Below are 14,591 nucleotides of genomic sequence, written 5' to 3' on the forward strand. Positions count from 1 at the left end.
TACTTTTCAAATCAAATTTGTTACTTACTGGTGCTTTTAATAGCTATATCTCAGTTATTTATACCCTGTTATTCTCTTTTGAAGAATCCCTTTTTCTGTCACAGTCCCTCTGCCCCTCCTTAGGCTTAGAGTTTTCTGATTTCTTCCCCCCCCCCCCCCCCTTACTTCCATAACTATAAAAGTTCACTCAATCAGTGTATTGTGTTTTTTAAATTGCTAATCTTACAATATTACTTCCGGGCTTAAAACATTTCAGTGGTTCTTTATTATGAACAGAATAGTATCCAGGTTCATCAGCATGGAACATTACCCTGTGTGATTTTGCTGCTTCTCTTTATTTTCTTTTTTATTCTTTGTTTGTTAATCATTACCTGAGGATATTTTTTTCCATTGAGTTTTAGAGATAATGGAAGAGAGGGGGGTGGGGGGAGAGAGAGAGTGAGAGAACGAGAGGGACAGAGAGGGAGGGAGAGAGAAACACATTGATGGGAGAGATACACAGTGATTGGTTGCCTTCCACTTGCACCCAGCTGGGGCCAGGGATTGATCCTACAGCTGAGGTGTGTGCCGTTGACTAGAATTGAACCCAAGATCCTTCCGTGCATGTGCCTATGCTCTTACCATTTAGCAATACCAGCCAGAGCGAGACTTAGGTTTCTTTATTTGATTATTTTGTAATCATTTTCCCCACTCCTACCCCCACCATTCATTTACAGGAGAGTGAATGCAAAGCATATAATCCTAGACCCTTCTGTAAAACATACACCATGGATAAGCAGCCTCTGAATACTGGGGAGCAGAAAGATATGACAGAGTTTTTTACCGATCTAATTACCAAAATTGAAGAAATGTCTCCAGAACTGGTTCGTACCAGAATACTGAAGTTTCTTGACATTTGTAGAGATTTGCCCAACTTTAGTTACTGACTTTTGTTTGTTTGTTTGTTTCAAAGAAAAATACTGTCAAAAGTTTGTTTGGAGGTGTAATTACAAACAATGTTGTATCCTTGGTAAGTATTCTACCTGTTCTTTGCTTTTTAGAAATCTTAATTAGCTTATTATAAAGATTACTAACTTTTTACTGTTAATTGACCAGGATTGTGAACACGTTAGTCAGACTGCTGAAGAGTTTTATACTGTGAGATGCCAAGTGGCTGATATGAAGAACATTTATGTAAGTGTATATATTTGTAGACTTTTTCCTGCTTTAAACTACTTGTATATAGCAGGATTATGCTTCTCATCTTGAAAGTTAACTGTCTTCTATTTTCTCATACTATGCTACTCAAGATAAGAACTAAAGATAGACCACAAAGTTGATCTTTTCCTAATCAAAATTTAAATGCTTCACTTTTGAAAAATTTAGTAAGATTCAGAGAGTATTTGTGTCAATGTGAGGAAAAAACAATTGTTATTGAAATTAAGAATTCACTTTAAAAAATATTTTGGCCCTAGCCGGTTTGGCTCAGTGGATAGAATGTCAGCTTGTGAACTGAAAGGCCCCAGGTTCGATTCTGGTCAAGGGCATATGCCAGGTTGCAGACTCTGTCCCCAGTGTGGGGTGTGTAGGAGGCAGCCGATTGATGATTTACTCTCATCATTGATGTTTCTATCTCTCCCTCTTCTTTCCTCTCTAAAATCAATAAAAATATTTTTAAAAATTTGGTTTTCCTCTGTGTATTTACCCAAATTGTAATTACTATTTTTTTTTGTATTTTTGCATGCTGTAAATAATAAAACTTTTAACTCTGGCTTTATATACAGGAGTCTCTTGATGAAGTTACTATTAAAGATACTTTAGAAGGTGACAACATGTATACTTGTTCTCATTGCGGGAAGAAAGTACGAGCTGAAAAAAGGTATGTTTTTAAATGTAATGTTATTTTGATAATCATCAAATGGGAGTAAAACACAAACTTATATAAATTAAAATTATCTGATTAAGGTTAAGGTCATCTGCTTGGAGCTCATTTTATTAGTTTTTTATTGGTAGTATTTTAAATATACTTTCAAGCACCCTTAAATGTTTCAGATTTTCTCTCTTAATTAATCAAATATTTACCAAAGTCTGTCCGATTGCTTATTTCTCTCCTCTGCATTTAGTGGAGCGGGATAAAGAGTCTACTCATGAACTGAAGACATCCTTTTCTGAATCTCTATAATGAGAGATTTTTTTTCTTCAGAGTTCAGGCATACGATAGCCAGTTCAGGACAGAGTAATTGGGTAAAGATGTTTAAGTTCTACAGGTGAATATTGAATGACAAGTAGAAATTAGATTGAAAGAGCATCTTATACAGCTAGTTGCTAGGAACAAAGGCAGAGAAATGGAAATGACCTTGTATATGCAGCAGGTCCAGAAATAGGCCAGCCTACATCATTCAGGTAGAGGATTTGCAAGATTGGTAATACATAGTAACATCAAGTAATTAATATCTAGATTTTGGATTATCTGCATAATTGACTAAAGGCATCAGAACATCTGCCTGAGAAAGAACATAACTATTGCAAAGTACAGAGACTTAAGTCATCCTAAATGTACAGAGGGAAAAGTGACAGAATCTAAGAAAGAAAATCAGGACAGGCAGGTAACCCAGAAACTGGGGAAGAGAATCTTAAGAAGGTATTCGGAGATTGGGGGTCGGGGAGGAAAGCTGAGTAAAAAGCATTGGGTTTTGTTTCAAATAAGTACTTGGTGTGTTTTGTCAAGTTGTAGCAATAAAAGCAGGTTGTCAGGGCACATGGTGTCAAATACAGATCATTCATTTTAGAAGTTTCACAAAAATCAGCAAGGAAGATGGAATTTAAAATGAACTTGGGGATCAAACAGAGTTTTCTAGATGAAATCATGTTGAAGGCAGAGAAAAAAAAAGCCATGGCTTACGTGTTTGAATACGTAAATATGTATTTGAAGGGAGTGGTATTCTTTGTCTCGATCTTCAGAGTTCATGTTGGTTGCAAAAGAGAAAGGTTGTGGGTGGACTTATTCAAATGAAAGTATAACTGTACAGGCAGTTATTGGAAGAAGAAAAGCTCATCTGATAATTGGATTAGGGTAAGAATTAAGGACTCACACAAAATGGTGTCACTCAAGTTTTTTATTGTGGTGGAATATAATGAGTCAGTCAAAAGATAATTGATAGAGTGAGTCACGTTCTTCGGAGAATCTCTTTTTACTTGGAATAAATCTGTCATTCTTAATATGCTTCTTGTAACATTTCCTTTTTTTTTTTTGGCTAATCTACTAGTTTTGGTTTATCTAAACACTGTCTCATCTCTCCCAGGCAAAGTGTTAATCAGACTTTTGTATTCTTAACATACTTATAGATGTCTGTAATAACATAGTAAGTGGTCAACAGAAATGTACGGAGGATCATATTCTGCTCTATCTTTAACCTTTTGTTTTCTCAGTTTATTCTTTCCTGAATAATTTTACATACCACCATAACATTAATCTCTGCTGACATACTAATGATTCCCAAATTAATCTTACCTAATTCGGAGTGCTGTGCTGTTCTCTTACAACTGTCTTACTCTCATAGATTTAATAGGTCTGTAACATAAATTCTTATCTTTTCCAGATGTTTATTTTATCCTCTGGCTCAGTGCACATTCCATTGCCCACCACAAGTCTGTTAGTGACTCTCATATTTCAGGATAATTCATACTCTTAACATTACATATAAGGCCCTTCATCATTTAACTCCTTTATACTTCTGTAACCTTTTCATTTGCTAGTCCTAAATAATCAGTAATGATGAATTTTTGGACTACTTACTGCCTTTACTTATGACATCTTTTCCCTATCTCCTTCATCTTTCTGAATTTCTTTATAAAACAAAAATACTGTGCTCTTGGTTTAAACAAATTCTCTTTTGACTCCTGTGTACAGTGAAGTATTGTTTCCTAAAATTAATATTTTTTATAAATTTACATTTATATATATACTAGAGGCCTGATGCACAAAATTCGTGCAAGAGTAGGTTTTCCTTCCCCCGGCTGCCGGCACTGGCTTCCCTCTGGCACCCAGGACCCGGGCTTCCCTCGCAGCCCTGGCTTCGTCCTCCTGATGGAAGGACATTTGGTCTAATTAGCATATTACACTTTTATTATTATAGATTTTATTTAAACCAAAATTTTGTGGGTTTTTTTTTTTTTTCTTGAACTATCAGTAATATGTCAACCATAAGATTTAGGTAACCAGTTGACTTTCTGCTGCTACTGCTGTGATTGTTGTACTATCAGGCAACATATATTGAATGATATTTGCCAGGCAGCATTCTAAAAGTTATAGGGAATAGCCACTTTAGTCCCATTTTACAAACAGGAATTAAGCTTAGAGAGGCTAAGTAATTTGTTTAGGGTCGTACATCTAGTAAATGATACAGAAACTGCAGTTCTAGTTCACAAAAATAAATACTTCAAACCCTGTTCTTTAAGGTGGAAAAGGAAACTGAACCAAAGACCTCCTTGCCTTTGAAGTATGATGTGACTCTTTTCTATACTTCCATAGCACCTTTATATATCTTCATTATGTTATCACAGTCTGCTTAATTTTTTTTTTTACCTAGACACAAGAAAGTTGTTTCAGAATGAAAAAAGTCATATAAGAGGTCATATATGTATATGTCCCCCTCTTACATGATTGAAGTACTTTTGAAAGATAATTTTTAACAAAAGTTTTATTCATTAATTTTTCTGTGTTTCAGGGCATGTTTTAAGAAATTGCCTCGCATTCTGAGTTTTAATACTATGAGGTATACATTCAATATGGTAACGATGATGAAAGAGAAAGTGAACACACACTTTTCCTTCCCACTACGTTTGGATATGACACCCTACACAGAAGATTTTCTTATGGGAAAGAGTGATAGGAAAGAAGGTAACTTTCCATCTCTTTTCTTTTATTGTAAGTCTCCATAACCAGATAGTTATAATTACAAAGTTGTAATAAACTATACATTTTAACAAAATGGAACTGAATCTTAAAAAGAAGAATGTTTTTAAAGACAATGTGGCACGTTCAGTCAGTTACCAAGGTAATATTTAATATCTACTAGTACTGTGTTCTAGGCACTCTTCTAAGCATTGGGGACGCTGTAGTGAGCAAGATAAATGTCCCTCCCTTGTAGAACTTAAGTCTAGTGGGCAAGTCTTATATTGAACAAGAAATTACAAACATGATTTAATGTCAAATAGGACAGTGAATGTATTACATACTTCTAAGGGAATCAGGGAGGACTTTTATGAGAAGGTGACATTTAAGCAGAACTTGAGTAAGAGCTAGATTGAGAGGAATGGATAAGCTCTTTGGCAGGTGAGGAGTGGAGCTGATGAAATGGGCAAATGGCAGGGGCCAAATCATTTTTTTGGTAGGTCATGTTAAAAATTTTGATCTTCATTCAGTGTGAAACCATTGGAAGATTTTAAGCAGAGAACTGAGATGGGAACCAGGTGGGATCTGGAAAAGGTTAATCTGACTACAGCTATCAAAATGGATGACAGGGGTGTGGGGAGGCCATTCTGGTAAACTACAGAGGTGGTAACTTAGATGAGAAAGCGTACCAGTAAGGTTGGAGAAGTGTATAGAGATGCAGTTTACAGGACTCGATTGAATAAATGAATCCAACAAAGTTATTGAACATCTACCTACTATCTAATTCGCTATTCTTGTAGTAATGGGACTATAGTGACAACAAAGAACAAGGTATCTGCCCCCTTTGAAGATTACATTTAATTTTAGTCAGTGTGCTACTAGAATGAGGAGGAAAAGTCGAGTGACTCAGGTTTCTGGTTGGATCAGCTAGGTGAATAAGGGGTCAGTATTTCAAGATCTCAAGAAAGAAGGACTGTGATCAGAATTATTGGATGCTAAAGAAAAACAACAGTTTCAGTAAGAATGTGATGGAGAAGAATTTTGGTTATCTTTACTGGAGCAATTTCATTTGGGTATTGCAATAGGAAGGTAGATTGCAATGAGTCAGAGATGGCCCTTGGTTCATAAGTTACCTCTAAATTGCTATTACTTCCATAAGACCAGTGATTTTCAAAATTCTTCATATGCCACTCAAGGACCACAGAGGTGAGGAATGGGAATAGATGAGAGAAGAAAGCAGAACAGATCTAGGGCGCTTGCCTTTTACATTCTTTTTTAGTCAGAGAAGTTCCATTTTACACAATAAGGGTCCTGGCAATGTTTTCTTTGTATAAAAAGTTATGCTGATTTAAAATTTTAAGGTTTAAAGAAGTTACTATAAGATTTAGGAAAGAGAACAATGATTCGATCTTTATATTCTATTTCCTGGCACTTACTGAGGATTCAATAATGTTTTACTCACTAAATGAGAGGTGAGAGAGGTATGAACAATGAGTGTAGGGTATTCTTTCAAGAGAAGAACATGGTCTTTATTTGAAGAGAGGAGAGAAGATGGCGGCTATAGCTATGAAGGAATATGGAGTTATGGGAGGGAATTTTTAAAGTTAGCATTTGGGTATATTTAGAAGCTATGGAAAATGAGCCAGTAGAGATGATAAGTTTTAAAATACAGGTGAAGTTAAGAAATGAGCCTGACCGGTTTGGCTCAGTGGATGGAGCGTCGGCCTGCGGACTGAAGGGTCCCGGGTTCGATTCCGATCAAGGGCATGTGCCTTGGTTGCGGGTACATCCCCAGTGGGGAGTGTGCAGGAGGCAGCTTATCGATGTTTCTCTCTCATCGATGTTTCTAACTCTATCCCTCTCCCTTACTCTCTGTGAAAAATCAATAAAATACATTTTTTTAAAAAAATGAGCATTGTATATATATATTCTTCTTTTTAGAACTCTTCAAACCATTTCTAAAATTATAGCAAGACTGCACAGGAACTGTGCTTCTTTCTATTTTTCATGACGCTTCCATGGATGGAAGTAGCAGAAACTTATGTCAAGATAAGGAATTTGTTGTCCATAGTTTTGCACTAATATGTGGTGGTTTTTCCAATTTATATAAATGTTCCTTAAAATTTTAGGCTATGGATGGTGAATGACTAGCAAATGCAGTTGTTTTGTACCTATTTTAATATATAAAGTACCTGTACCTGCTTATGTACGTAAAGTATATAAAGTGATTCTAAGGTGTCACTGTAGTTTTCAAAATTATTGCCATTATTTTATGTAAATCATTTCAGGCTTTAAGGAAGTCAGTGATCATTCAAAAGACACAGAGAGCTATGAATATGACTTGATTGGAGTGACTGTTCACACAGGAACAGCAGATGGTGGGCACTATTATAGCTTCATTAGAGATATAGTCAATCCACATGCTTATAAAAACAATAAATGGTGAGTTTTAAATATTTTATTGGGATTTTAAAAAATCTTTAAGGTATAAGTTGTTGATAGTTTTCTCTTCAGATATGTTTTCTGATGTCAGTTTTCTGAAAACTTTATAAATTTAGGAAAGCAGTTAGACCAAATTTTTAAATGAAAGTGACTTTCAAAAGACAATATGACTTAATTATTAAACTTCATGGATCTCTAGACTCCTTTGAGAATTTTATTAATGCTTTCTTCAGAAAGAATGAACACACAAAATTTTGCATGCAATTTTATATTCATAGAACATATTGCACCTTCCAAATCTTACCTGTCTGTGTTCACTCATTCAAGAGCTTTTACTGAATTCTGTCTATAGGGTGGCCACAAAGTCCTTATATATTCTGGTTAGAAGCTAACCTAGCCGGGATGGCATGACTTAGTGGTTGAGCATCGACCACAATTTGATTTCTGCTCAAGGCACATGCCTGGGTTGCAGGTTTAATTGCCGGTGTGGGGCGTGCAGGAGGCAGCTGATCAATGATTTTCTCTCATCATTGATGTTTCTATTTCTCTCTCCCTCTCCCTTCTCTGAAATCAATATATTTTCCAAAAAAAAACCAAAAACAAAAACCACAGTAAGTTAACCTTCATGCTCCACTCTCTTTACCTTTCCTTTCTCCTTTAACACACACATTCTATTTTATCTTCTTTTATCAAGTTAACTAGAGGCTCAGTGCACGGATTCGTGCACCGGTGGAGTCCCTCAGCCTGGTCAGTGGGGATCGGGCCGAAACTGGCTCTCTGATATCCCCCAACGGGTCCCGGATTGCGAGAAGGTGGTTCTCGGGTGATGCACCCCGGAATCAGGCTTCCTTCTCTCTGGTTCTGGGTGTGTCACCCAAGAACCACAGCTGCCAAGTCAACGCAGCTTGGCAGCTCCTCCATTGAGCGCCTGCCCCCTGGTGATCAGGGCATGTCATAGCTACCGGTCAGCTGGTCGCTTAGGCTTTTATATAGAGAGATGGTTGGAAGTTATTAAATCAGTTCTTTCATAACTATTTTTTGGTTTTCAAATGTCTTCAGAAGTTGTTAGATAGAGTCTCAATCTGTACTTAACAGAATAGTTCAACTATTTCTCACTCTTTAAGTCAATCATGTTATGATATCTTTAATGTTTTTGTCCATTTGAATATATTTCCATAAATATACTTTAAATCATTTTTTTATCAAAAATTTTAAAATGGCATCTTTATCTTTGGAAGTTCTTCCATCTCTTAATATTTTTTGTCCATGTTACATGTTATATTTATGCAGACTTTTTATTGCTTTTACAAACTCCTGTTACTTCTAGGTTATAAATGAATCTCAAATTTTAGGGTGGTTATGACTGTTGTAAAATTATATTCCCAATTTCTAGTGGATTAGAGTTGTCAAAACAAGAGCTTAGTTAGAATTTACCTTATATTAGTAATAGTTTGATAATTACTTATAATATATCAGTATATAACCTAAATATTTTTAAAATAGGCATAATAGATAGGTATTCAGTACATATATACTTTATCAACACTACTTGCTCTGTTTTAGGTATCTTTTTAATGATGCTGAGGTAAAACCTTTTGATTCTGCTCAACTTGCCTCTGAATGTTTTGGTGGAGAAATGACAGTAAGTTTTATTTAGAAATTATAAATAGTTTGTGACTTTCACATGCTTTGCAATATCATAAAATCCAATAGCAGAATCACTTAACTTTCTTTTTAATCATTATGATTTGATTTAAATTTTATTCTGCTGGTATTAATGGAAGTTTAGTATGTTTGGAGTATATAATAGACCCTGGAAAATATTTTTAAAATTACTATTTTTGCCTTCAACTGATTAAGAAGGTTAAGACTTAACAATTGAAAATTAAATAATAGTATAGAACTTGAATTACCTTGCCTTGTGACATTATGATTGAATAAGTTGTTTTCTTGAATGCTTTGGGATTAAAGCCAAAAGAAATTACTCTTTATTGACTTACTAGAGGCCCAGTGCACAAATTTTCATTGGTGGGGTCCCTGGGCCTGGCCTGCAGGGATTGGGCCTAAACCGGCTCTCCGAGGGACCCCACCGGTGCACGATGGGGGCCAGGGAGGGATTGCAGGAGGGCTCCAGGGCGTGTCTGGCCTGTCTTGCCCAGTCCTGATCGGCCAGATCCCCAGCAGCAAGCTAGCCTACGGGTCAGAGTGTCTGCCCCCTGGTGGTCAGTGTGTGTCATAGCTACCGGTCCAACAGTCGCTTAGGCTTTTATATATATAGATTATGAACACTTTTTGACAAGGAAGTTAGATTGAGCTGAGCTTTAAAGAATTGTTTTTTCGATCCCTTTTATAAAGTAGCAGCAACCTGGTTATTACAAGTGACAGGGTAGAAAAAGAATAGCTTACCTGTTACATAATTAGCAGTAAGATATACAAAAAGATCATTAATTTGGAGTAGAATTGTAATAATTTCACTCCTACCAGTTTTATGAAAACTTTAAAAATACCCTGTTAATTCTTATAAGTCAAATATTTAATAGTCATTTCCATTTCACAGATAAGCCCAGATAAACCAGTTTTTCACTTTGATAGCCATGTTTATTGTGAAATAATTATTCACATTTTGGATTTTAATGGACTTTTTATTGCTCTTTGGTGTCCTTATACTATTCTGAATATAAAAGAAGTAGGAAAATTGCTAATACTTTGGAAATGGGTAAAAGGAGGAGTAAATAATGAAGCTCTCACTAAACTGATTGCATCTCTAAATGTTATTCACAGAACTATTCCTAAAAAAAAAAGTAAACTTAACAAAAAACTCTTCTTTTATAAGAGTTTTTTAAATTTGCAAGTTCCTTTTATTTCTTTATGTTTTATATATTTTATGGTAAAGTACCTTAAAATACATTTTGAATCTCCAATTTTAGTACTCTTAGCCAAAAGTTGCTGTTAAGGATTTTTATAAATGCAATGCTATTTGAGAAACTATTGATGAAGTTATTGCATAGTATTAAACAGCTTTTTAAAAAATATTTTATATGTAATTCAACTGAATGTGCCCATTTTCTAAAGAAGGAAACTTATTTTTTAAAACAGACCAAGACCTACGATTCTGTTACAGATAAGTTTATGGATTTCTCTTTTGAAAAGGTAACCATTTCATATGTAATTTTACATCGTTCTCTTTTTTTATGTTGCCTTCTTTTTTTTTAAATTTTGTTTTATTGCTTAAAGTATTACAAAGAGTATTACATATGTCTCCTTTTTTCTTTTCTTCCCTTGACTTTCCCCTGGCCTCCCCTACCCCCTAGTGTCTTGTGTCCATTGGTTATGCTTATATGCATGCATACAAGTCCTTCGGTTGATCTCTTACCCGCCCCCCCCCTCTTACCCACAACCCTCTCCGGCCTTCCCCCTGTAGTTTTACAGTCTGTTCAGTGTTGCTCTGCCTCTGTGTCTATTTTTGTTCATCAGTTTATAATGGTCTTAATTATCCATAAATGAGTGAGATCATGTGGTATTTTTCTTTCATTGACTGGCTTATATCACTTAGCAGAATGCTCTCCAGTTCCATCCATGCTGTACATGTTGCCTTCTTTAATAGTCATTTTTTATCAAACTGAAAATGTACTTTTTTTTTCCTCTTAAAGACACATAGTGCATATATGCTGTTTTATAAACGCATGGAACCAGAGGAAGAAAATGGGAAAGAATACAAATTTGATGTTTCATCAGAATTACTAGAGGTATAAGCTAATTTAACTTGAGCAACAATTTGAAAGCATGTTTTAAGTATTTTTTCAAGTAATAATAGTACTGTGATACAAGATTAGGCTATGACAACATTAGTACCTATAATCGAGGGTAAACCTTAACACAATATGCAAATACGCTTGGTAATACTGACATACAACAGGTGAATATAAAGTGAATGAGATTAAAGGGAGTAAAAAATTATTAGTAACATTGAAGAAAAATAAGAAAGATAAAATGGTTGATGGCATTACAGCAAGCCTGCAGGTAGCTTGTATGGTTGGTAATGTTCTTAGTGGTGATAGAATTGCAAGTGTTCTCTGGCTCTTTGTTACAAGTATAAGTGTATGTGTATTTGAAATGCATTTGAAATAATATATTTTTTACATTATAAAGTGTTTGATTTATAGTAATGAGGCTTTCTTTATTTCATAATGTAAGTGGTAATGTTACTTTAATGTTTTAAGACTTACAAAAGTACTCATCACTCAGTGTGTGTTGTGTCATTGTTGTAAACTAAGCCAGTCAGCCAAAAGTACGAAAAGTAAATCTCCAGAAAGGTATGCCTGAAAAAATACCCTCCCATATAGACAATTCAGTTTTTACTATCTAATTGATTTGCTGATATTTTCACTGTGTGTTCAAGACTTAAACTGAGTTCCCCCAAACACATACTCGAAATTGGTATCTTGCCTACCCATAATGTTACTGATTAAAAGCCAAGAATATTGTCTTCATTAAGCCCTTGAATTGGATTTACCAGAAAAATTAGTTGCTTTGCTACATTTTAGGCCATTCAACTCACCTACTTGTACAATAATTTCAACCACCATCCATAATTAAAATTAAATAGATTAGAATCACCATTATGTGTAAGACTTTATATGCCCCCAGGGTATTCGGGCAGACTTAGAAAGTATTATATATGTTCCCTTCTTTCCCCCATTGACTCCTTCTAGCCTGCCCAGTCCTTTTTTTTTTTTTTTTTAATATATCTTATTGATTTTTTACAGAGAGGAAGGGAGAGGGATAGAGAGTTAGAAACATCGATGAGAGAGAAACATCGACCAGCTACCTCCTTCACACCTCCCACTGGGGATGTGCCTGCAACCAAGGTACATGCCCTCGACCGGAATCAAACCTGGGACCTTTCAGTCCGCAGGCCGACGCTCTATCCACGGAGCCAAACCGGTTTGGCAACCCCGTCCTTTTTAAAAAATATATTTTTTATTGATTTCAGAGAGGAAGAGGGAGGGAGAGGGAAACATCAACAATGAGAGAAAAATCATTGATCGGTTGCCTCCTGTACGCCCCACACTGGGTATCAAGCTTGCAACCCAGGCCTGTGCTCTGACTGGGAATTGAACCATGATCTACTGGTTCATAGGTGACACTCAACCACTGAGCCACACCAGCCGGGCTGAGAACTTTTAGAGTTTAAAAAAAAAATTTTTTTTTTCTCAGAACAATACCATTCAGTGAGAAAAGTGTCCCTGTTTTACATTTTTGCAAATCTCTTTAATATCTGATTTAATATAGGACAGCTTGTGTCTCATAACAACTTCTGTATTTTGGTATATTATAATCTCGTCATTTAGCTTCTGGAAAACTCCATTGTATGCTTTGGACCTTATAGACACCCTAAAAATGTCACAGGGACACCACAGCTCTCTGAACCATTCTTTGAGAAGCACTGATTTACCTTGTGAGAAAAGGGAATCCCAGACGTTTGCTTATTATAATAATAATAAGAAAAACAAACTAAACTCTGTTAGACTATTCTTGATTGTAGACCTAAACCAACCATTTTTTTCTATCATAGTTTCAGCTTATTAATTTAAAATGTTTTCCTGCACATACATTTTACTAAAAAATTTAAGTAAAAAATATAATATTACTGTTACTTAACATTAACATAGATTTTATATGTAAACTGGAATCTGGTTTTTTAGATTTGTACTGTTAAAATATAGCTAGTAACAGACTTTACCAGAGGTAAAAAGAAAATTTTTAGAACCCTCAAATGTGTGACTATAATGGATAAAACAAGTAGAGTGCTCAGAAAAGGATAATTGAATCAGGAGTGCTGTGGAAGGTATTCAGGAAATGTGACCTTCAACTTCAGTTTGAAAGTTAGTGAGGAGTTAATCATTTGAAGAGTACCCCGGGCAAAAAGAATGTTACATACAGAGTCCTGAGGAAGAATAGAGTTTATTGGCCTATTTTAGACGCTGAAAGGTGACCTCTGTAGCTGTGATGATTAATAAGGAAGAGTGATCCAAGATGAAGTTGGATGGGTATATAGAAAAACACTTAGGAAAGTTCTTTCTGATCAATGTAGTACAATAGTTTCACACTTAAACATACCCAGTTAGTTCCACATACATTGTATTGATACAAGGCAAAAAGGACAATAAAAAAACAAGATGAATATTTCTATAGAACAGAAATGGAACATAATTAAAGGCAGTAAATCTGGTGGAAATCATGGGACTACCAGGCTTTAGGTCCAAAGCAGATAATGGTGGCCAAAGGTTCAGCTCTTGGGTTGTTAAAGAGATAGTACCTAGCTAAAAGCAAGAAGTTGGAATAGGGCTCAGTTGCCATGAAAAGGCACTGAATTGAGTGGAGTGAGTGCTGTCAAACTTTCCTTGTGGCTACAGCTAGTCTATGCCTAGAAATAGTAGAGGACCAAGAACTCTGAAGCAAGGCCATTCAATGACTAGGTCTGTGATTTTCTAAATATATTGTACAGCAGGAGCCCTAATATGTGATTATGAAACCTGGGTCCAGAGTAGTAGGGGGCTGGGGGATAAGTAGAGTTAGTTGAAAATCTTTAGGGGGATAAAGATAGCCAATAATATCAATAATCAGAAAATAAAATTGAACCAGGTAAAAATAATGTTATGGAACTGCCTGACAGTAACTTAGAGCATGTTTTTAAGGTATTCAAAGAGATGAAGGAACATAAAAACTAAAGACAGAGTAGTTCCACAGGACTGTTGTGAGAAATAATCGTTTTTCATTATTTTTCTAGAGTAAACAGGGAAATCAACTCCCATATAGGTCTGCCAACATAAATTAAAGAGTGGTTGTCTTTTTTTGGCCAGTTTTTAAACATAAACCTTTCTCTCATTACCTATTCTTATCAAAATATATATGACAGTTTTATTCATGTATATCTTTGTTCTTCAGAATCTTTGTAAATATGTTCTTAAACAACAATAATCACTTGAGATAGCTAGATATAGAATGATAAATTGGATCAGGTTTAGTAACTTACAGTACTTTCATGTTACATATTCCTGGAAAAAAAATCAACATGAATTTTAAGTGCATGTATTTTGGGGGGGTTGTTTTTAAAATAGTGGTAAAATGTAATGAAGCAATATCTGATGTTAACATTTTTTTTTTCTTCAGTGGATTTGGCATGATAACATGCAGTTTCTTCAAGACAAAAATATTTTTGAACATACATATTTTGGGTAAGTTTGATAAATTTAGTAATACATTTTAAAAATTT

The 14,591-nt window shown here is 35.2% G+C and overlaps 1 protein-coding gene across 2 annotated transcripts in view; it reads left to right on the forward strand.

Moving 5' to 3' along the window:
* Positions 1-14,591, forward strand: part of USP34 (ubiquitin specific peptidase 34) — a 210,883-nt gene that overhangs the window by 150,001 nt on the left and 46,291 nt on the right. For both annotated transcript variants that reach the window (XM_014446966.1, XM_023746521.1), the window contains 10 exons: positions 717-863; positions 953-1,009; positions 1,096-1,173; positions 1,764-1,858; positions 4,707-4,879; positions 7,162-7,315; positions 8,879-8,957; positions 10,412-10,465; positions 10,966-11,061; positions 14,489-14,553. In XM_014446966.1, the coding sequence (XP_014302452.1) occupies positions 717-863; positions 953-1,009; positions 1,096-1,173; positions 1,764-1,858; positions 4,707-4,879; positions 7,162-7,315; positions 8,879-8,957; positions 10,412-10,465; positions 10,966-11,061; positions 14,489-14,553 (998 nt within the window). The remainder of the gene's footprint in view (positions 1-716; positions 864-952; positions 1,010-1,095; positions 1,174-1,763; positions 1,859-4,706; positions 4,880-7,161; positions 7,316-8,878; positions 8,958-10,411; positions 10,466-10,965; positions 11,062-14,488; positions 14,554-14,591) is intronic.

This window comes from Myotis lucifugus, unplaced genomic scaffold (genome assembly GCF_000147115.1).
Source record: "Myotis lucifugus unplaced genomic scaffold, Myoluc2.0 scaffold_6, whole genome shotgun sequence".
NCBI classification, from domain to species: Eukaryota; Metazoa; Chordata; class Mammalia; order Chiroptera; family Vespertilionidae; genus Myotis; species Myotis lucifugus.